General features: G+C 36.1%; 1 protein-coding gene across 3 annotated transcripts; it reads left to right on the top strand.

Annotated features, from left to right (window-relative positions):
- Nucleotides 1-4,753: 4,753 nt before the first annotated feature.
- Nucleotides 4,754-23,090, top strand: LOC108988120 (DNA ligase 6). Of its 3 annotated transcripts, XM_018961244.2 has the most exons (19): nt 4,754-7,273; nt 7,387-7,504; nt 7,635-7,716; nt 10,716-10,818; nt 10,920-11,016; nt 11,979-12,081; nt 12,413-12,541; nt 12,865-12,912; nt 18,739-18,836; nt 18,944-19,009; nt 19,865-20,024; nt 20,231-20,338; nt 20,494-20,543; nt 21,323-21,357; nt 21,476-21,537; nt 21,633-21,794; nt 21,891-21,979; nt 22,257-22,356; nt 22,541-23,090. In XM_018961244.2, the coding sequence occupies exons 1-19, from the start codon at nt 4,864-4,866 to the stop codon at nt 22,847-22,849; spliced, it is 4,329 nt and encodes a 1,442-aa protein (XP_018816789.1). In that variant the 5' UTR covers nt 4,754-4,863; the 3' UTR covers nt 22,850-23,090. The 3 variants fall into 3 exon arrangements, with proteins under 3 accessions (XP_018816789.1, XP_018816791.1, XP_018816793.1); XM_018961246.2 differs by lacking the exon at nt 12,865-12,912; XM_018961248.2 differs by lacking the exons at nt 21,633-21,794; nt 21,891-21,979; nt 22,257-22,356; nt 22,541-23,090 and having other exon boundaries at nt 21,323-21,379.
- Nucleotides 23,091-24,345: the final 1,255 nt, after the last annotated feature.

The following is a 24,345-nucleotide window of genomic DNA, read 5'->3' as shown; positions in this document are numbered from 1 at the left end:
ATTAATAGATCATGATTTTATGTGAAAAACTGATATAGAATGTTACATGGGGGGGAATTTGCTTGCAAACTACAGTATTAATATCCTTTAATGTTGCAAGGTAGGTTATAGATCGATCGATCTCTAGATGTGAAATATATATTATATATGTCGTTTAGGAAGCTGCTAATGTGGGTTTAATGTACGTTAATTCCAGTCTTGACAACAATTGCATAAGTTGCTGGATTCGAAATATTTTACATGGGCTCATGATCTCCAGTACTGGAGATCCCAAGTTGTACATGGATTGATGATCAAGATCTTTATCTTGATCTGTCATGGGTAGGGTACATGCAGCATGCTATAAGCTATTAAGTTAGATGATGTGTGTTAACTAGAATTAATCAACGGTTGTATGATTCAAATTGCACGAATTATGCCAATTCAAACGGTGGGTGAAAAACTCTGTTTTCCATTTCACGGGACTGAAAATGTATGTTATCCACCCAAGCAGGAATGATTACTCGTACGTGTTGATGAAGGGAATTAATTAGATGTTTAATGAGATAAAACAGTACTTAATTTCTTCCGTGAATTTGGCATGCATGCATGCGAAACATGATCATTATAGCTAGGTATGCAATATGCATTGAAATTATTGCAAGACAAATTAGGGCATTGCATGCAGCTATTAATACTATTAGCTAGCTAGGCGTTTTGAACTTTCATGGATCGTATACTGCCTGGCTTGTTTGTTTTTACAGATGAGACGAGACGAGATTAGTTGAGATTAAAGTTAAAAATTTGAATAAAATATTGTTATAATATATTTTTTAATCTTATTTTTGTTTTGAGATTTGAAAAAGTTGAATTGTTTAGTTATTTTGTATTGAAAATTAGGAAAGTTGTAATGATTAGATGAGATGTTTTTTGAAAGCAAACAAGACCAATTTTATCAGATGAGTCTCGAGCTTGATTAGTCAACATTAAGAATTGCATCAACACCTCTACTGCGTACAAGCGGCATTTGCAAACGGTGGGTAATCGGCTGTATATGGGGGAGCTTACGTGGAAAGAAAAAAAAACCAAAAAGGACAAAGCAAAGAAAGAAAAATGTTGGAAGGAAAGGAAAATGTAAGATTTTTCTTCTTCTTCGGGTGAATAGTATATTAGAGCACAATCAAGGATTCCTGGTTCGTTGAAGCATTTCTCCATCAAGAAAAAAAAATTGAGATCTGAAAGAAGTCTTGGATTAACTCCCTCAAACTTTATCTTCTACAATGTAAGAAACTGAGAGGATATGGCCTGACCTACTTAGCTAACCACAAAAATGAAGTAGAATTTCTATCGTTTATTAAGGAATACACGAGATGCCTAAAATATTTTTTTTTCCAACCTACCCGATAGGGGAAACATGGCGTTTAAATTTACAAACAATTAAAACACAATAGCTAGTGGATAGCTTCAAACAAAAACCATTATACCCAGGAACCATATGAAGTCTATCCATATAATGCAACAGTTCAACGACACAAATGCCGGATGAGTTTTGCAGAAGGGACCTTAAATTTTCAGAAAATAATACCTTAAAAATATGAAATTTTGAGAGTTGCAGAAATTGAGATAATATTCAAATTCGTTGGATATTATAATACCAAATTACTAACAAAACGTTAAGTGGTTAGCTAAAGATTTGTGGAGAGGCAGAGCAACTTCGTGGGAGGGAAGATCTCGAAAGACGACAAAAGGAGGGCTTGTTCGTGGTCTTCAAAGGGAGGCAATGTTGTTCGTGGGAAGAGTGGTCTTTGAAGGGAGGAAGTGTTTGTGGGAAGATGAAGGAGAGGGGATGAAGCAGATCGTTTTCCATTTGATTGAAATAGTGCCGTTTTATTTTTCACGTAGGTACTGACTTTCCAGTAGTTACGCACAGCGACTGTAGATAACTTTTTTCTTGCATCAAATGCTTATCAGCAAGCTGGACATGAGTAAGATTAAGCATTGTCTGGCTTATAAGAATTATCATGATTGCGGAGTATTAACGACGGTTCGATCCCAGGATCCCTAACATGTTTTTGTTCAAGCTGCAACCCTGTGACCAATTAGGCTCATATTTGCGCTGGTTTTGTACTTTCTGCATAACTCGAATGATAAATGAATAATTGATCATCATATTTTAAATTTCAAAAATGCTATTTACAACCGGCTGGGTAACCGTCGGGTAGTCGCCACGTCATAACGAAACGGTGTGTTTTATTTAAAGTTCGTAGTAGGCGGAGAGATAAAAACTTCTTCATTTCTCAACAAACTTCGTCGTTCCTCAAAACAAAACTCTGATCTCACCCTCCGTTTAACGACGAGGTTTGGACAACGAGGACTCCTTTAGATTGCCACAACCCCTTACTCGAAGTCAACTTCCTCATTCGACGGTTTTCATTCTTCAAACCAAAAAAACCCATCAATCCAAGCTAGCTAGGTCACTAGTATCCTTGTAATTCCTGTGGAAACTTTGGAACGAGCATAATTTTCAAAGACTCTGCGGTTGTTTGAGCATTTGTGATTTTGGATTGGGACTGGAAGTGTTATGATTTGGGTTTGATTTTGTGTGTCATTTATGTGGGAATTTGGAGTCCTGTCTTGTTGGGAGCTTTTTGTGGTGGTTTGGGTTTTTGAGTTTGTGCACAAGTCTCTCTCTCTCTCTCTCTATGTTTGTTTATGCAAATACGCATTTATCTATTTTATGTGCTTGTGGGTGTCTGGGTTTGGATTTGGAAATTTCGTCCCTTTCTAAATTAAAATCAGCAATAATAGAACTAGTGCAGAGATTCAACCAGGAAAATGAAACACAAGAGAGAAGACAGGGTTACACATCACCGACAGAGACAGGATCACCGATCTTGAACAAAATGGAGAGAGATTGAATTGTAAACACCAAATGCTTGAGTCAAAATTCGATAAAATGTTCCCAAGAGAAAATGGGGTGCAGTGCGTACGAGACAGAGAAAGACGAAGAGGGTTTTGAAGTCCAAACAAATGAAGGAGATTAGGAAGAAAATCCTATGGCGTTGATTTGGTAACACGAGCGAAAGCCAACGGCCGTTGGTTTAGTTTTTAGGAAGGAAAACTAGGACTTCACTCTGGAGGAATGTTGAAGATGTGGTAAAATGGGTTTCCAACTGTGCGGCATCTTCCCTTCACTATGGGTTTGGTATTTGGGTTTCTCTCTCCTCACATGTCTTCTTTATGCTTTTCACTCATTTTTTTGGTTTTTTTTTTATTCTGTCAGATGATGCTACGTCAGCCGGTTACTCGGCGGTTGTACCAGCCGGTTGTATGTAGTAAAACTGTTTAAATTTTATCGTTTTCAATTACATCAATAACTTATTATATTTAATTTTTATTATTAATAATTTTTTATTTAAAACAAATCGAATTAATATGGTTTGGATAAGGATCATCGTTTCCCACAATTTCATAAAGAAAAGTGTTATTATATTAGAAAGAAATTTTATAAAAATAGACGGCGGTTGGTTCGAATTCAAGAAATCAATCAGACCGAATGGTGCAGACCGGATTGGATCGGGCCAATAGTCTATTAATCGATTTCGAAGTGTTGTGTTTTTAAATGAGATCGGATCGAGATCCATCAAATGTATAAATATTTTAAATATTATTATATAGTAATTATATAAATTAATTATATAATTTTTATTAAAAGAATCATCATTAATTATATATATAATAAAATTATTTAATATTTATTAATTATATATAAAATATTAAAGAGATGACTTAATCTGTAAATTAAAATGTTCATTGATCTAATCAGATTGATAGCTAATGATCCGATGGGACAAAATAAAATTTTCAATTCATGAAACCGAACAGACCGGAGCGGACGATTGCATAGCGACTTTAAATTCGTATAGTACAGAACAAGCAATTCTTGTCAAAAAAAGAAAACAAGAAAAAAAACAATGACCTCTCGGAGCATTAATATTGAATTGTTTATTCTATTCTTTAAATTTTGACTAATATATAATTTTTTTACATTTAATTAATCATTTAAAATTTAAAATTTATATTAAATTATTTACCACACTCTTTATAATAATAAAATATTTTTATTATTTTTTATTTATTTTATTTTCATAATCTTTAATAATCTCTAACAAATTATATTCATTTATATTTTCACAATCTAACAATTTATAATATAATAATCTTATATGTATTTTTTGAGATTATTATATTGTAGATATAATAAATATAAAAAGAAAAATAAATTTACTGTAGTTTATAGTTTGGATAAAAATAATTTAATTAATTTAATATGGAGTAAATATAAATGATATTGAGAAATTTTATTAGTAATTTTTATTAGAAGATTGTATGTACAAATTCTTTATTATATAAAAAAAATATTATTTTAATAAGAATATTATTATAATTTTAAAAAAAATTAAAAAAAAATTAATTAGATTTATAATATAATCTCTATTTAAATACTGTATATAACAATGTTCAGTAATATTTATTAAATTTAAAGATAAAAAAGTATTTAGTTAATTTAAGAATTCTTCTGAACATCAGCCCATAACTGCAGTACACCAATGCTGTGGGTTTTTTTTTTTTTTTTTTTATCCAATACACTTAGTGTACAGAATATGTTATGTACAGTAAAATGTGATTTATATTTTCTCTTAATTTAATGCCAATGCTCTCGTAAAATAGAACAACCTACGTCCTACGACTTGTACGCTTCACATGTACAATACGCGCCTCTCTCCTATTTCTCGTTGCTCGCGCCCACCAGAATGCCTCGTCTTCCATTGTAGTCCTCCAAAGAAAACCACTCACCGCTAGACTCCCTCTGTTCCATGGGCCATGGCCTCCCAATCCTCCGAAACCCTAGCACTGGACTCCTCCCATCTCTTCCTCACTGCCCTTCAATCCCTCCGCCAACAACAAGAACCACCACTCCCTCTCTCTCTTGCTTCCGTTCCCACCTCTTTTCCCCGGTCCAAACTCATCCCCAAAACCCGTTTCGCGATCGATGCCTTCCGTTTCGCCGGTGATTTCTCCGTTTCCTACTTCCTTTCCCACTTCCACTCCGACCACTACACCGGCCTCTCCCCCAATTGGTCCAGAGGCGTCGTTTTCTGCTCCCACACTACCGCTCGTCTCCTCGTTGAAGTTCTCAAAGTCCCTTCGCCGTTCGTCATTCCATTACCGCTTCGCGAAACTGTTGCAATCGACGGCAGTGAGGTTACACTTGTCGACGCGAATCATTGTCCCGGTGCGGTGCAATTTCTGTTCAGGATTCCAGGTCCCAACGGCAAATTCGAGAGGTTTGTTCACACGGGCGATTTCCGGTTTTGCGATTCCATGAAATTAGAGCCTCTTTTCTCTGAATTTACCGGATCGGATGCGGTTTTCTTGGATACTACGTATTGTAATCCGAAATTTGTGTTTCCGTCACAAGATGAGTCTGTCGAGTATGTTGCAAGTGTCATAGAGAGAATAGGAGGTGCGTATGACAAGGATGGCCTAATGAAAAACGTTTTGTTTCTTGTAGCTACTTATGTTATTGGGAAAGAGAAGATTTTGCTTGAAATTGCTCGGAGGTGTGACAGGAAGATATATGTGGACGCTAGAAAAATGGAGATTCTGCGTGTCTTGGGGTACGGTGATAGTGGGGTGTTTACAGAGGATGAGCGTGAAAGTGATGTTCATGTTGTTGGGTGGAATGTATTGGGTGAGACATGGCCTTATTTTAGGCCGAATTTTGTGAAAATGAAGGAGATCATGGAGGAAAGAGGGTACTCGAAGGTTGTGGGTTTTGTTCCGACAGGGTGGACATATGAAGTGAAGCGCAATAAATTTACGGTGAGGTCTAAGGATTCTTTTGATATTCATCTTGTACCGTATAGTGAACATTCAAACTATGATGAACTTAGGAATTATGTGAAGCTGTTGAAACCGAAGCGTGTTGTTCCTACAGTGGGGTTGGATGTTGAAAACCTTGAGAGTAAGCATGCTAATAAAATGCGAAAGCATTTTGCTGGGTTTGTTGATGAAATGGCCAACAAGAAAGAGTTCTTGAGGGGCTTTTATCGAGGCTCTTTTGAGATGGTTGAAAAGGATGCCAGTGGTGCCTCAAATGAGTGTCTGGACCGGGATAACGAGGCCGAGACATCTGTGTCAAAAGTCATTAAAACTGGTTATCCGGGTTTTGTGTTGGAATCGTCATTGTCTCTGAAAGAACCGGCTACACAAGATCCAGTCTTATTGAATGATGAGGATGCATCTCCTCTCCAACAACCTTGTTCACAAGATCTATCCATGTTAAATGACGATGAAACAGAGAAAATCATTCAGGAACTTTGTGATTGTTTGCCAGCATGGGTCACTAGAAGCCAAATCTTAGATCTGATTAGCAGCTCTGGAAGGGATATTGTTGAGGCGGCCTCCAATTTCTATGAGCGTGAAACTGAATTTCACAAGCAAGTATTAGCTAGTAAAGCTTCTGAGTCTTCTCAGAAAAGCTTACTTAATGACTCCACCTCGGTTTCAAACCCAGGCTTTGTTACGAGCAATCCTGTTGGAAGTGTGGACAAATTTTTAAGTCAATTTGATAAGTCTGTCAACCTGATAGATTCAATCAAGAGTAACATTTCCCCTGGAAAAAGGAAAAGGACTATTGAGGCTGAGCCAAACAAGAAGGTAAAAGTCAATTCAATTAAAAATGGCACTTCTCCTGGAAAAACGAAAACAAAGACCGAGAATAAGCCGGACAAGAAAGTAAAGATCAATACAAAGTCGTACTCTGGTGGATCAAAACAACCTACAATAACAAGGTTTTTCAGTAAAGTTTTGCCTGATGTTTCCCAAGGTGGTAAGGTTGGAACCTTGTTGGAGGAAAGCCCTAAAGATGAAAATCTGGTGCCTGATGATGATGCGAAATTATACAGGGATGAAATAGCTCAGTTTATTCAAATAATAAGCGGTAACGAATCATCTAATGGCTATGCTGCTACCATCCTAAATAAAACAAAAGGAGATGTTAACAAGGCACTGGATATATACTACTGTGATACTCAGGGTGGCCTTGGTGACTCTGTTAAATCAGTTCTGGAGCAGAGCAATATGGACAACTACTCTCCTGGCCAAAAAAAGAATGCGTCAGGGAAATCAGAACATACTCCCGATATCTCTGTGCAGGCATTGTTAACAAAGGATCTGGATGCAACTCTTGTAGCACTACCGTCAGAAAAATACGATCCTATAAAGCATGGTTGGTCATTTTATAATTTGAAGTTCTCTAACATCTTGAGTTTTCTTGTTCATATCTTTTGATTCTCAATATTTTTAATGGCAATATTTCACCTTGCTGAGATACATTTGCAGCATGCTGGAGAAGTGGGCAACCTGCTCCATATATACATCTTGCGAGAACATTTGACCTGCTTGAGGATGAGAAAGGAAAGATAAAAGCTACTTCTATGTTGTGCAATATGTTCAGAAGGTTTATTGCTGTAGATTTCATCTTTGATACTGTTGATAGATACATAGATAGATATACATTCTTTCTGTTATGGTTTCATTAGGGTATCTAAATGGGGCACAATCTTTGCCTGCAATTGTTTTTATGACAGTCTGCTGACCTTGTCTCCTGAGGATGTGTTGCCCGCCGTATATTTGTGCACAAATAAGATTGCTGCTAACCATGAAAATATAGTGAGTCCCTTCCCTCTGCAATCTTTCTCCTGTTCTGGAGTTGGAGATGACTTTGACTTGGTGGTCAGTTATCACAATAAAGAAATATCGTTAGTAACTTTTTGTTTGGTTTATGCTGTATAAATAATACCATTGTGGGGCTAGTCATTATGTGAAGGGCATGGTTTATGTAGAGATCTATCAAAGAAGTTTGCTTGTTTTCTTGTTCTTTTAAATTTGTGCGAAATTTTTAAATTTTCTGATTTCTATTCTTAAAATTGATTGAGTTTTCACTGTTTCTCAGTTACAAGTCCATCCCCATCCTATTGTTGTTACTTTTTCTGAAAAGGTACCCTAAAATTGATAATATCAGGAAAAATGGAAATATGTGATGCGTTTATGATGCAACTTAAGGGATGGTTTGGTTACACAAAACCAAACTATCTCATCTCATCTTTTTTCATATAATCATTACAACTTTCTCAAACTCCCACACAAAATATAATAAACAATTCAACTTTTTCAAATCTCAAAATAAAAATAATATTATAACAATATTTTATTCAACTTTCAACAAAACATTTCATCTCATCTCATCTCATCTCATCTCATCTGAATTGCATAACCAAACAAAACCTTAATTATTTTGGGTGTGGTTTTGATGATTTTGATGAGACATACTCAGATTAGATATTGTTATACATAACCTTGATACTTTAAATGTTCTTTCTGCCCAATGCACTCTTAATGATTCTGCTGACAATGGCAATTTTTTTTTTTATAAGTAAGAAGAATTCATTGATCCATGTAATTAGGCCTTGCTCCGGTACACTGAAGTGTACAAGAGATGAACCTAATTACAAGCTAAGCGCTGTGGAAAACATCATAAAAGTCATTAAAACTAATCCCTTTAAATACAATAGCCAAAGCCCAAAGTAACAATGTATGAAAGAAAAAGTCCTTGAACCCTCCCATTGAACGTTCCTTGTTATCAAAACAACGACCGTTCCGTTCGTTCCATGTGCACCACATGAGACATAGAGGCACCATCTTCCATACAACTGCTATTTGACGATTGCCCTGAATACCTCTCCAACATGACAGTAAATCTACCACCAAACAATACCAAGTCTAGTAAAGATTTCATCCCATATAGCCTTAACCACGGCGTAATGAAGAAGAAGATAATCCGCTGATTCACCATTTCTTTTTTGCATAAAGCACCAATCTGTTATAACAATACCACACTTTCTTAGCTTATCAGTAGTCACTATTTTTCCATGGGAGGCCAACCAGCCAAATAAAGCAACCTTGAGGGGAACGTTACTCCTCCAAATGCTCTTCCAAGGGAAGACAATGGTAGAATGGATCGACATAACCTTATAAAAGGAGTTTACCGAGAAGTTCTTGTTCCCCGAATGAATCGAAAGCAACATGTCCTCCCCTCCAACATTTAAATTTAGCGCATATAATGCACCATAAAATTTTGTAATATCTCCCATCTCCCAATCCCGGGCAGCTCTAATAAACCTCACAGACCATTGAGGAGAACCAGAAGAAATGGCCATGTTATTGGCCACTGAAGCATCCTTGTCCAATGCAATCCTGTGAAGAGAGGGGAAGGCATTCATCAAGGCAACTTCACCACACCAAGTGTCTTACCAGAATCCGATTTGTGTTCCCCTTCCCACCTCAAATCTCAAATTGTTGAAGAAATCTTCCCATCCATTCCGGATAAATTTCCAAACTCCCACACCATATGTCCCTCTTAATTCATTTGAGCACCAACCTCCCCAAACACTCCCATATTTGACATCAATAAAATTCCTCCAAAGAGCATCCCCTTCCCGATGGTACTGCCATAACCACTTCCCTAGTAGTGCAATATTGAAGTTTTTCATCTTTCTAATGCCCAAACCACCACAAGAAATCACAAAAAAGCTTCTCTAGTCTATTCGCCACCCTTGCAGGCAAAGGAAATAAAGATAAAAAGTATGTTGAGAAGTTAGATAACGTGCTCTTTATTAAGGTGGTTCTACCACCTTTGGACAAATAAATCCTCTTCCAACCGGCCAATCTATATCGATATTTTCAACAATCCCATCTCACATTGCCTTGGATTTATGAGGAGTCCCCAAGGGAAGACCAATATATTCATAGGCAAAGATGACACCTTGCAGCCCAAGATAGCAGCCAATTCACCTAAGTTATGAACCAAGCCAACATGAACCATTTTAGATTTCAATAGATTCACCTTAAGTCCAAAGACAGCTGCAAAACAAAGCAAAAGGGCCCTCAAGGAGTGAATCTGATTGGGGTCCAGCTCACAAAGGATCAACGTGTCATCAACGAAGAGAAGATGAGATACATTAAGCAACCATTCGAAGAGCCACCCACCTTGAAGCCCGAAATAATGCCCCTGTCCGACGCTGCCTTCAACATTCTACTCAACACATCCATTACCAAAACAAACAAAATAGGAGATAAAGGGTCCCTTTGTCTCAGACTCTCAAGCCCCAAGAGCTATTGAAGAAACCTTTAGGAGTGCCATTTACTAAAATCGAAAATCTGACAGGTTAAAGAACCTTTTCAACCTGTCCAGTCTCTGGGGTTGGAAATCTTTTGACATTAGGGTTCGTTTGGCACTATAACTGTTCTCAAGTATTATCAGATATTTCTTTCTCAAATATCACTCAAACATAAAATACTTTTTAATTTCAAATTTTTAATTTTTTCATCTAATCACTACAACTTTCCTAAATTTCCAAACAAAACACAAAAAAAATACTACTTTTTCAAATTTCAAAACATAAATAATATTAAAAAATTATATTCAAACAATTTTTTAACTTTATAATATTTTTATTCAACTTTTTCTCTCTCATTTCTCAAAACCCAATAAAACATTTTAACTCAAACTATTTCACTACTGTTCACAGATATACTGAGATATTCTAAGTATCCAAACGGGCTCTAAGAATCTGCTCCCGTGCTTGTCCTCATGTCATACTATGCTCCAGGAACTAAATATCGGTGGAAGTTTGGTCACATCAGCATTGGAAGAGGCATGTGGCACAAACCGGTGCAAAATAAGGGAGATGTATAACAAGCTCGGTGATCTTGGTAGTAACAAATGTTTTTTTTCATGATTTAGATTGTCTGCCAAACTGTTTCTTGCTGCAAGATTCTTATATAACGTATGAAATAGTCTATTTTGCTTAAAGGTGATGTTGCTCAAGAATGCCGACAAACACAGACTTTACTTGTCACTCCTTCACCACTTCTAATTAGAGATGTATTTTCTGCACTCCGAAAGATAAGGTATGAATAATCCATCTTGGTTTTCTATTTATGACAGAATTATGAGCTTAATGGCCCTGTGCACTTGGGCTTTGCCTACTTCTATGAATAAAACTTCTTGATTACCTATCAAATAATTATGAGCTTAATGGACATATTGATGATTATTCAGTGGTAGTTTTCTGACATGCCAAAGGGATAAGTAGAAGAAGGATAGCCGTAATTGGATGGGATTATCAGTGAGGTGTAATGCCTTAGTAGTTAGGGTAGTTTTTAGACAAATGAGCATCTCCTTCCCCCAAAACAGTGGGTGCAGGAAAAGGTCTTAGCATTTAGGTGTACGTGCATGCACGTGCGAGAGAGATACAATACTTGATTTTTCCTTCTAACTTCTGCCTGTTTCAACCTCAAAAATGTTTTTCCATTTTATAACTTTTTCATCGATGGTGACTTTTGTTTTCATTTTTCCATTATATTCTCTTGGTGCTTGTTTTGAAATTTTGATAATTACCTGGATATGCTATTGCAGTTAGTAAATATTACCACCTTAGCATTATCCTAATACTTTAACAATATGATTTTATAATGATATGAGTCTTTTTTTTTTTAAAATATGGAAGACAATTGTGGATGGTTTTAAAGATCACAAGACTTTGTTAAAATTGTCAAGATAGTTGCGTTTTGGGTTATCAAAATAGCTCAAGGTTCATTTCTGCTTTTATAACACAGTACCTTTGAGAAGCCCTACCAAACTGAGTCTTATTTCTAGAGGTTTTAAAAGAAATCATCTCTTTTGTATTGTTGATTAGTATGAAAGAAATAATTTCAATAAACTTCAAGTTCGAGATTATGGAATTTAATGAACCTACTTTAATGGCTTATCAAAAAAAGAACTGATTTAAATGATTTACATATTTAGACGTGACACTAATTGCTAGCAGTTTGTTATAAAATCCTCGGTCTTCTTATATGATATTCATCAGTGTACAAACAGGCAATGGAAGTACTGTTCGAAAGAAAAACCTTATTGTAAATCTCATGTGTACTTGTAGAGAGAAGGAGATGAAGTTTCTTGTTAGAACTTTGGTAAGTCTTTTAACATAGTTTGATTTGGACATGTCTACATTTATCTTAATACTTATATTTTGCCATTTGAATTGAATAAGGTAAGAAAGCAGAAGGGAGGATCTGTTGCTTCTGAAGTCACCTTCTTTTCATACTTGAACACATATACTGTGCTCATCTAAGAGAATTTTAGGAAGAGTGTTGGTTTCAGTATCTACTTTCAAATAGGGTGGGAGAGAGGCAGAAATATTTTTTAATGCGTATGATAATTGGTGGAACTTAACATGCGGTTTAACTTCTGTACTGAACTATGTTTTGTGAGTGCCTGGTTCTCAGTATCATTTCTCTGCAGATAAGGAATTTACGGATTGGAGCAATGATCCGAACTGTTCTTCCTGCTTTGGCTCAAGCAGTTGTTTTTAATTCCTCCCCTGGCTTTTACCCTGAAGGAAGAGTTGATAATTTGAAGGACAGGCTTCAGGTGAATTCATTCCACTGCTTTTAACTAGATCTGCCTTTTTTCTCATCGTTTTATGATTTTATCTTTTTAATTCTCCATTTAGTTGGCACTTTTTAGATCTTTTATCCTATCTACCATTCAAACAAATAAGTTTCTACATAATCTCTGATAATTTTTGAACATTTTTTCTTTTTCTTTTTTCTTTTTAAAATTTTCCAAGATTGTTTGTGAATTTTGTTTGTGAAGTCAATTAGTAATTATTTAATGTGGGTATACTTAATTTGTAGAATTTGTTTTTGTTATATAGTTTCTGATGGTTACTTGATCTTTTGGTTTCTTTCCAGTGCCTTTCTGTGGCAGTGGTTGAAGCCTATAATATCCTCCCCAATTTGGTTAGTATTGGTTTTATGCATTAAAATTCTTTGCTGTTTTCATTCTTTTTCCTTCTCTGGAAACTTAAATTTTGAATTTTCTTTTATTCTTGTTCGGGGGCAGAGCTCGTACATTCGTTACAGCTATATGCTACATCTGTTTATTTTGTAAACTGTTTTGAAAAGAAATGCTTCTCTGCTCGTACTTAATAAAAAAAAGAAATGCTTCTCTGCTCATGCTGCTAATAGAATTTGTTTTTATTTGTTAATCCTCAAGCTCTGTTTTTGAATTGTGACTGCATTAATTCAAGCTCTGTTATCGTAATTTCTTATGGGGAGGAAAAGAAGTTTCATTTGGTTAGTTGGAACAAGGTTTGTCAACCAGTTTTTTTGTGGAGGATTGGGGGTTAGAAATTTGAGGTTGTTTAATAAAGCACTCATTGGGAAATGGCTTTGGAGATATCATGAAGAGAGAGATGCTTTATGGAAAGAATGTTGTTGCTGTTAAATATGGGAGTGGGTGGGGGGATTGGTGTTCTAAAGAAGTTAGAGGAGCGTATGTGGTGAGTTTATAGAAGTTTATTAGGAAAGGTTGGGGGGAGTTTTCTAAATATATTAAATTTAAGGTGGGGGAAGGGAAGATGATTCTCTTTTGGCATGAAATTTGGTGTGGGGAATCAGCTCTTAAATCGGATTTTCCATCTCTCTACAGGCTGGCAAGGGATCAAAATGTTGTTGTGGCAGATTATCTTCAATGTATAGAGAAAGATAGTAAGTGGGAAGGTTGGAAAGAGTGCTTTTGATAAGGGTTAATCTCCCCCCTCTCGATAGATATAGCCGTTTCCATCCTGAAAGTCGTTGCTCAACCTTCTCTACCACCCCATCCCAAATGCTCTTTGCTTTGAAAGACGCTCCTAAGGGGAGTCCAAGATATTTCATAGGGAGAGAGGCAATTTTGCAACCTAGTAACTTCGCTAAAGAGGCTATATTGTTCACCTCCCCCACCGGAGCCAGCTCTGACTTCCCCAAGTTCACCTTGAGTCCCGAAACAGCTTCAAAACACGACAAAACTGCCCTTAAAGCTTGAATCTGGCCACTTACAGCAGCGTATCATCTGCAAAAAGTAAATGAGAAATGGAGCTGGTATTACTATTGCTGCCCACTGAAAAACCAGCAAGAAATCCCCCCCTTATAGCGGCCTCCACCATACGACTCAATGCCTCCATTACAATGACAAAAAGGAAAGGGGATAGTGGATCCCCTTGTATCAAACTCCTGGAAGATTGAAAAAAACCACAAGGTCTTCCATTGACTAGGACCGAAAATCGAGCGGTTGAGACACAATGTTTAATCCAAGCACACCATCTATCCCCAAAACCACATCTTCTAAGCATATAAAGGAGGAAATCCCAACATACATGGTCATAAGTTTTCTCCATATCGAGCTTGCAAAGAACCCCCGGGGTGCCCTCTCGCAACCGACTATCCAAACACTCATTTGCTATCAACACTGAATCCAGGATTTGCTGACCCTTTACAAATGCATTTTGAGGTTTGGAAATGAGTTTGTCCATAACCAAACTCATACGATTAGCTAACACCTTTGATATGATTTTATAAATCCCCCCTACCAAACTAATAGGCCGGAAGTCTTTCAATTCATATGCACCGGCTATTTTCGGAATGAGAGCAATGAAAGTGGCGTTTAGTGACTTCTCAAACTTTTGACTAGAATGAAAAGCATGGAAAATCTGCATCACTTCCTCTTTCATAATGTCCCAACTCTCCTGAAAGAAAGCCAAAGAGAAACCATCCGGACTGGGTTCTTTGTCTCTGCACATACTTTTCACCACGAGATGCACCTCCTCTTCATCAAAAGGCCTCTCCAACCATCCAGCTACATCCAAATCCAGTTGAGCAAAGGGTAAACCATCTAGTTTGGGACGCCATTCTTCTTTTTTAGCAAGGAGATCCTCATAATACTGCACTATGTGATCTTGGATTTCTTCGGAAGAATATAACACATTAGAACCGGAATGGAGTACTTCAATGGCATTGTTGCGCCTATGTGAATTAACCACCTTGTGGAAAAACTTAGTATATTTATCCCCCTTCAACCAAAGTGCCCTTGATCTTTGCCTCCAAGATATTTCTTCTAGCAACAATACTTTCTCAATTTCGGTCACCACCACTTTCTTCCGTAATAAAGAGTCTGCATTAACAACCCCTTCCTCCAAAGCCTGCAACTCATCCCAAAGGATATTTTTCTGCACTTCCGTATGTCTAAATTCTTCTTCATTCCACTTCATCAAGTCATACTTGAGGGCTTTAAGTTTACCCCCCACTATGAAACTAGGGGTGCCCTCAAAAGAATAATTGTCCCACCAAACCCTTACCTTATCTGCAAATCCTTCAACTTCCAACCACATATTCTCAAATTTGAAGGAACGTCTACCCCCACGAATACCATCACAATCAAGCAAAATTGAGAAATGATCGGAACAAACACGTGGCAGCCTTTTCTGACATAGGTCCGGGAAATGCGTCTCCCAAGAAGAGGAGACTAGAAATCTATCCAGCCGGGACCCCCCTCGGCTATTGGACCAAGTGTAGGCCCCCCCAACCAGCAGAAGATCCACAAGATTCAGATCAAAGATCAACTCTGAAAAGGCTTCCATTGCCCCTGACGACGTAGAGGCCCCTGCCCTCTCACTAGGGAACCGAACAATATTAAAATCTCCGCAAAAAACCCAGGGTAAATCCCATAAGGAATGAAGACCTGCCAATTCCTCCCACAAAATTTCACCTTGTGAGTTGGCAAAGGGTGAGCTGTCCATTGGCGAATGGGGGGTTAATGGTACGAAACTTGTGTGTTTTCAACAAGACACTCTTAGGGAAGTGGTTGTGGAGGTATCATAAGGAAGGAAATTCGCTGTGGAGAGAGGTTATTGATTATAAGTATGGTTGTGAGTGGGGGGGGGATGGTGCTCTAAGGAGGGTAGGGGGTCTTACGGAGTAAGTCTGTGGAAATTCATAAGGAAGGGGTGGAATACCTTTGAAAAACATCTTAAGTTTGAGGTGGGTGATGGAACACGTACCCGCTTTTGGTTCGATGTATGGAGTGGGGAGAGTCCTCTTTGTCTGGCTTTCCCAGTTGCTTTTAATTTGGCTGGAAATCAGCAAGCCCTAGTTTCAAAAGTTCTATGTCGTGCCAATGGGATGGTCACTTGGAATGTCACTTTTACAAGAAATGCTCAGGACTGGGAATTAGAAGAGCTGGCAGATTTTTACAGTTACTTGTATTCAGCAAAGCTAGGGGCCAATGGGGGAGACTGTATGTTGTGGACTCACACGAGGAAAGAGAAGTTTACTGTTAAATCTTTCTATAAAGTTTTGATAGTCCTACAGCCCACTTTCTTTCCATGGAAGAGTATATGGAAGGTTTTAGTGCCTTCTAAAGTTACTTTTTTTACTTGGACAGCTGCTCATGGGAAGATATTGACGGTTGACAATTTAAGAAAACGAGGTATGGTGATCATGGAGTGGTGCTACATGTGTAAAAAGAGTGGGGAATCGGTAGATCACTTGCTCTTATATTGTGAGGTGGCTGGGGAGCTTTGGATTGGTATTCTTAGTAGAGCTAGGCTAAGTTGGGCTATGCCCAAGAGTGTGGTGGACCTATTAGCATGCTGGAATAGACCTCATAGTAGTGTCCAATTAGCAGCCGTGTGGCGGATGATTCCTTTGTGCTTAATGTGGTGTTTATGGTTGGAAAGGAATGACAGGTGTTTTAATAACAAGGAGCGTGCAATGGGGAAAATCTGGAACTTTTTTGTATTCTCTATTTTCCAGTGGTTTTCTGCTATTGTATTGAAGGGAGGGAATGTTCATGAGTTTTTATCTTCTTTTTAGTCTACTAGAATGTAATTAGGTGCCTCTCTTAGTAAATTTCCTGTGTACTTGGGCATCGCCTAATTTTATTCACATCAATAAAGATTATTACTTATAAAAAAAAATAATATTTTATGGAATGTTGACTTTATTAGAGATCCAAATGACTGGGAAGTTAATGTTGTTTCAGATTTTTTGGGAAGGATTTATAATTCAAAAGTGATGCAGGGAAGAGAGGATAGGCTATTGTGGGACTACGCTGGAAATTTTAGGTTTTTAGTCAGTTCTTATTATAAGGTGCTTAATTGTCATTCTGGCTGTATATTTTCATGGAAAAGCATTTGGAGGGTGAAGTTATCTACTAAGGTGGTGTTCTTCAGTTGGGTGGTTGCTCTAGGGAAAGTATTGACTACGGATAATCTTAGAGAACGTGGTTTGTGTATAGCCGTTTGGTGTATCATGTGCAAGAAGAATGGAGAATCTGTAAATCATCTATTTTTACATTGTGAGGTGGCAAACTCTTTGTGGTATGAGGTTATTAGTTGGACATGTTTATTTTGGGCGATGCCTAAGGAAGTTATGGAGCTTCTTGCATGTTGGCGTGGTTGTGAGGTGAGAAAAGATGTTGCTGCCAGGTGGAGAATGATTCATTTGTGTTTAATGTGGTGTTTATGGCTGGAAAGAAATTAAAAATGTTTTGAATACAAGGAGCGCTCTTTTGAAGATCTTTGAAACTTTTTCTTTTCTACTTTTGAGTTTGTGGGCTAAGATCTTTGTAAAGAATGATGAGAATGTATTGAATCTGTTTCTGTTTTAGTTTTCCTGTTTTCTAGAGTGTGGTAGGTATTTCCTTTGTATACTTCCTGTGTAATTGGGCTATGCCTTTTTGTGATAATAAAATTCTTATTAATTATAAAAAAAACACCATTTGGAAGGCAATTATTAGCAAGTTCTTGATCAATTGCAAAGTGCTGATCTTGGAACTAGAACTAATTAGCCTAGGGACTGATTGTTCAAAGTATTTCTGTCTCAACAACTTTACACCTTGCTTTGATAGCCACTACCTCAACTTTTGGAGGAAATAAACCATAGGAAGTTGAAGGCTTTGTGGGATGAGGTATTTGCTAAGGCGGGGGAATCGCTTGGGTGATGCCCAAGAGGGTGGTGAACCTTTTGGTGTGTTGGAGAGGGATTCTAGGAAACTGTCAAATTGCAACCGTTTGGAAGATGGTACCTTTTTGTCTTATGTGGTGTATTTGGAATGAGAGGAATGGGCGCTGTTTTGAGAATGGAGAACGATCGGTGGAAGGGATTAGAGATTTCTTTTTTCATACTTTGTTGCTTTGGGCTTCGGTTATTGTATTGGATGTGAATAGTCTTAATGACTTTTGTACTATTTTTCAAGGTTAGCTTGTAATTAGGTGTCTCTCTCTTGTACACTTCCTGTGTATTTGGACTATGCCTAATTACGATTTTGACTAAATTTCTTACTTATATATATATAAAAAATAAAGGTTGGCATCATACTTTTGATTGTGTACTTAGAAAAATAAATTGGATATTAGAGGAAAGGCATCTTCGATACAAGATAGTGCTAATGTTATAGAATTTGTAAATGAGTTGTGGCCAAATATTTGATTAGGAGAGGGGGTGTTGGATTGGGGAATTTATCTTATTAGGTTTAACATTTTCTTTAGTGATAAATTTGCTTATACTCCCGTTGATTTCCTTTGTATTATGTTATGGTGGTGGTTAGTATACAGCATGTAATTTTTTTTATGGGTAATCAAGGAGTTTTATTCATAGGTTATTATACGGTATAGAATTGACCTGCATACTTTATATGGCTGCTCTTTTGTGTACTCCTATTTTGTGATGAACTTGGAAGATATTTGGGAAGTGTACGTTACAATCACTATCTGAAAATGTAACACCTGTTTAATTAATTGTAAGCAGGATCTGGTTGTTCCTTCTCTCATGAACAAAGGCATCGAATTCTCTTCTTCAACGTTGTCTATGGTTCCAGGAATTCCTATTAAGCCTATGCTTGCAAAGTATATATTCTTGGATATGCAATATTTGTGTTTTTCCTATTTGGAATTATGCAGGATGCATGGCAATGCTTCGGCTTATTGTTTGTATTGTTTCTTCCTTCTGATAGAATCACAAATGGTATTCCGCAAGCACTGAAGCTCTTCGAACATAAAGCTTTTACATGTGAATATAAGTATGCCCATTTTTTCTATTGTAGATAGATCATTTTCTTGCGGTCTTTTCCCATTCAGTTATTTATTTTAAGTTTTGATGAGTTGGATCATATATTATGCTTATTAACATATGGACAGGTGACAGTAGTCATGTTGGGTTCTTGCTTGGATATGATAACAAGTATTGCATACAATTTTGATTGTTATTGATTAGGTTTTTATCTAAATTTACCGTATTGGCACCGTAATGGTAGAATTGAAAGAATCTAGCCACAAGCAAGATGAGTAGTTGAATAGATTGGAGATATTACCTTTCCATTCTTCCTTCTCCTCTCACTTGCCCATTTTCAACAAATAGGTCCCACTCCCTAGGGGGCCTCTCTCCGATGAGGAAGAAACAAAGTAATATGAAATCTTATAGCAAATCTGATCTGAGGACCTTGACAAGCAGTTATTTTTTTACTATATAGAGGCATGCTTTAGGTCATACAGGGAATAGTAGTTTTTAGCTTCTTCATAGTTCTCTTTCTAATGTCCTCAACTTCAAATAGTTATTTATAGAGGCTTTCTAATGTTCATAGTTATTTATATATGTTCCTGAATTCAGAGTTTGGAACTTTAACTCTTTTATCAAGTTAGATGCTATTCTATATCTCTGCTCTTGTTTTCTTACTGAAATAAGAAAAAGAATTCAGTTCCATTGCTCTTTGCTTTTGTTCGGTCAGCATATGACATTTTTGTCATGAACATAATTAGTCTGGTGGTTGTCATTGAGTAGACAATATGTAATCAGCATTTTATAATCCATTTCGCTTTATTGTTTTGTAAGTTGGCTGTATTATCTGCTGAACTGGTTCCTGTTGTTGTGATTTTAGGTATGACGGTCAGCGTGGCCAAATTCACAGATTAGTTGATGGATCTTTTCATATTTTTTCTCGAAATGGAGATGAAACAACATCAAGATTTCCGGATTTGATTAATATAATTAAAGAGTCGTGTAAACCTTCTGCAGTGACTTTTGTACTGGATGCAGAGGTAAGCAAATGTGGCTTTTTATATTAAGTAAGACCATGTTTCTGTCAGATGCTTCTTTGTTGTTGGGGGATTGAACCTTGTTTGCTTTTTTTTTTTTTTTGCCTTAAATCCTATTTTAAGGTTAAGATGGTTTATTTTTGAGCTGGTACATGAAAGATCATAAATTAAGCATTAATCATTCTGAATGTGTTCCTTTCTGGTTTCAGGTTGTTGCAGTTGATAGAAAGAATGGCTGCAGACTCATGTCCTTCCAAGAACTATCTTCACGAGGGAGAGGGAGCAAAGATACCTTTATCACAGTGAATAGCATAAAGGTTTGATGTGTACCTATTTTACTTCATGATATATTCCAATACTTTAATGCTTAAATATGAAAGCTATGGAGCTTTTCCTTAAATGGAACCTTTAAGGTAATATGCTTTTTGTTTGAACTTCTAGATATGATTCTGATGGTTTCTTGTTAACACAGGTTGACATTTGCGTGTTTGTATTCGATATAATGTTTGCTAATGGAGAACGGTAATTATTTTAAACTTTGTCTTGGTATTGTGAGTCGTGACATGTGTTCTTGCCTCGTATATGTGCATCGAATGTTTTGGAAAAAACCGTACACGTAAGTGTGCACATTTTGGACTATTGTAGTATGTTTAGCAGTGGTATCCATCAACATTGCCCCCTTTACTGACCAAGATAGTCAAGTTTTATATATCTGTCAAGTGTGTATGATATTGAGAAATTGCGATCAAATGGAGGTCATTCAATGTATTTTTTGTTGTGATTATGAAGTGGTCCCAATACTGTTGCTTTCCTGTTTAATATTTGACGATTCAAGCTCGGTTTGATTATACTGGAGTCAAGCTCAAGCAGAGCTCTAGCTAGTTTTGCAATTTGCGAGCTTGCATGTTGGTGGATCTTAAGCATTTTATTTATTAATTTGACTGATTTATCATCTATTTCCATGACTTTCCTTATTTTACTTTATGGATGAAATTTGTTTTTGTTGTGGTGGTAACATATTTTTGAAATTTTCCTTTTTATGAGTGACTTGGGAAGTGGTCAAACCAAATGAGTGTATTTTTTGCGGTACTCATAGTCCTAATTGGGAAAATGAAAAAAAGAAAGGTTACACAACATGGTGTTGCCTTCCCCTCCCAGATTCCATCCCCAAATCTAAGACCTCATTATTAGCAGGGGGAAAGGTTTCACATGGCTACAAGAATCAGTGATTCTATTTTCAGCATCCAATCTTATCTTTGGAATAAAGTTTTAAATTTAGCTTGCCTCATACTCTCTTGCAGGCTTTTGGGTTTTCCTCTCCGCCAAAGACGAAAAAGTATGCATCTCCACATCTTATGGTGCAGTATTATTTTATTTCTGGATTTAAGAATCTTCTTTTCCCTTGAAACTTACCGTAATTTAATCCTTTAACCCTTTGTGCCAAAAACTCAAAGAATTGAAGGAATTGTTTTGTGATGAGAAGTTGGGATATTTTGAATATGCAAAGGAAATGACGGTAAGTGCTTGAGTTTTACCTTTTGTTTCGTTTTTTGTTGTCTTTTTAAATAACCACTATATGATTACTGGTTTATATGATTTATCTGTTTGTAGGTTGAAGCAAATGATGCTTGTATGACTAATGAAGCCACATTAAGCAAGATAAATTCTTTTCTTGAAGATGCGTTCCGCTCCTCATGTGAAGGGATCATTGTGAAATCATTAGATGTTGATGCTGAATATTCTCCCTCAAAGCGTACTGACACATGGTTAAAGGTTATCGGCATATGAGATCTGTTTTCTTACTTCATATAGTTAACGAAGAGCAAGAAAGTTATAAACCCCTGATTGACGCCATTCTTTTGTTTGAAGGTCAAGCGTGACTATGTGGAAGGATTATGTGACTCTCTTGATTTAGTCCCAATCGGTGCTTGGCATGGAAATGGGAGAAAAGCTGGATGGTAAGACCCCCCCTGGTTCATGCTGCTTGCGGATAGCTATTTGCTATAACACTTGATTTGGAATTTACGCGAAACTTAAAATAGTTTCCATCTTCTAGCCTTCTAGGGCAGAAAAATTTAGTTTATAGTAAAACCATTGCAGAAAGAAAAAGAGTGACAATAAAATGCATTTTTGATATCTTTAAAATATGTAACAATAAACTATAGTTCATTCATGGTAGAGAAGTATCCGTTTCTTTACTAAAGAAATATTTATTTTGATTGTCTTACGTTGCAGGTACAGTCCATTTCTTGTGGCATGTTACAACCCTGACACTGAGGAATTCCAAAGCGTGTGCCGTGTCATGTCTGGGTTTGCAGATTCTTTTTACAGAGAGGTAATCATGATTGTTGCTTGCTTGCATGGTTATTATGTGCATGTTGGTAGAGTTATAAATGAACCAAAGCTGCATTTAGCAGCATATCATTTTATGTAGTTTGTAGTTTGGTGTTTGTTACGGGAGAAAATAATTCTTTAGAAGGGACAACTCACTGACTTGGGATGCCTACATTGAAATGCAGATGAAAGATTTCTTTTCTGGGGACACGATTTTATCCAAAAAGCCACCATATTATCTAACAGCTGAGGTGCCTGATATGTGGTTTTTGCCAGAACTTGTTTGGCAAATAAGAGGTGCAGACTTCACACTGTCACCAGTTCACAAGGCGGCCATAGGTTTAGTTCATCCATCTCGAGGTATCTCAATCAGATTCCCCAGATTCATCTGCCCCGTTTCTGATAGAAATCCAGAAGAATGTAGCACAGCTGCAGATGTAGCTGAAATGTTTCAGTCTCAGACTCGAAGGATGGATGTGGCAGCTGAAGATTGAACATTGTCTTTGTCATTCTGTACATGATATGAACCCGTTGTGTCCATCAGTACATAAAAGCTGCTTTTGTATTTCAAAATAGTTTTATGTATAGTTAAAAAAAAAGAAAAAGTTTAATGTATAGTGCACAGAGGATGATGCAGCTGAAATTTTGTACCGTACCGTTAGAGAAGATTGGAGATTAGCTATCCCCTTTTGCTACTTATTTTTAGCCTTCCAAATAATATATAAATTTTTAATGATCCTACTTCTGCATAGCGAAAGCTAAGAGGGCGGCAGATGGTTTTTCTTTTCTTTTCTTTTCGGTTATTCTAGTTTTAAATTGGTGTCTAGAGCACATCATTCATATTTAAGTTATTACTTAAATAGTAAGATTTGATTTATAAAATTTAAATTTTAAAATTTATCTTTTAAATTAAATTATATTATATAAACACTTTATCTGATGTGCTCTATACACTAATTTAAGAATGAAAATTTTCTTTTCCAATTTATTTTGCAGGAAAGACAGGAGAAATAGATAAGAAAAGAAAAAAAAATAAAGATAAAATGTAACACATCTGATGGGTAGTGTTGGGATAACTAGAAAATATGACCTGACTCAACAAAACTCATGCTAATAAAAGAGATGTTGGGCTATAAGTTGAGCCCAACTACTAAACTCTTATTACTCTACCCAAGCTATGACTTTGGTCCGTCTATCTCTATTACATACGTATGACATAAAATAAAGAGTTATTGGCAATTATTTATGCTTCATATTTATATAATATCTCTTTAAACTAGTTTACATTAGATTTTACATCTTCAAAATTTTGGGTAGCTATTATTTTACTCTCAACAAATTTTGCATAGCTATTATCTTCAAAATTATACATCTTCAAAATTTTGAAGAAATACTATTCACTCTCAACATTATTTTACTGTTTTTTCTCTCTCCTATCTATTAAAATCAACTTTGTGAAATTTGTATTAAAATGATTTTGATATATGAAATTTGTATTAAGTTGATGATACAAAATGTTTTTTAATACATATTAATATTTATTGATAAAATTAGTCATTTTGATATATAAAATTGGTAATATTTGTATATATGGAATTGGTATTTTTGAGCACTTGATACTAATTGTAAAATATATAAAAATAATAATTTTAAGAAAAAATAAAAAATAAGAATATTTTATTATTATTTGGTTCAAATATACATAATTCAATGTGAGAGTTTTTCTTGATATACAAAATCAATCTTCAAAAGAAGTGATTTTGAAGTTGCATATAGAGAAACTAATGATAGTTTCTGTTATATATAGTCGTAGAGTGTGCAATTTTTGTATAATCTTATTAAAAAATAGTAGAGTCTATTATTAAATTATTATTATTTTTTTTTATATGGGTATCGTATTTTTTTTTTTTTTTAAGATTGCACGATTTTCACAATTACGATTACAAATATCATTTTTTTACAAAAGAAGAAGAAGAAGAAGAAGAAGAAG

The sequence above is a fragment of the Juglans regia genome, chromosome 1 (genome assembly GCF_001411555.2).
Source record: "Juglans regia cultivar Chandler chromosome 1, Walnut 2.0, whole genome shotgun sequence".
Lineage (NCBI taxonomy): Eukaryota > Viridiplantae > Streptophyta > Magnoliopsida > Fagales > Juglandaceae > Juglans > Juglans regia.
The sequence above is the reverse complement of the archived record's forward strand: the minus strand, read 5'-3'. Positions and strand labels throughout refer to the sequence as shown.

Coding starts and splice junctions, on each gene's coding strand:
- LOC108988120 (XM_018961244.2), top strand. CDS start 4,864: ATGGCCTCCCAATCCTCCGAAACCCTAGCACTGGACTCCTCCCATCTC. Junction 19,010..19,864: donor GCTTTTACATGTGAATATAA/GTATGCCCATTT, acceptor TTGTGATTTTAG/GTATGACGGTCAGCGTGGCC. Junction 20,544..21,322: donor ATGTTTGCTAATGGAGAACG/GTAATTATTTTA, acceptor ACTCTCTTGCAG/GCTTTTGGGTTTTCCTCTCC.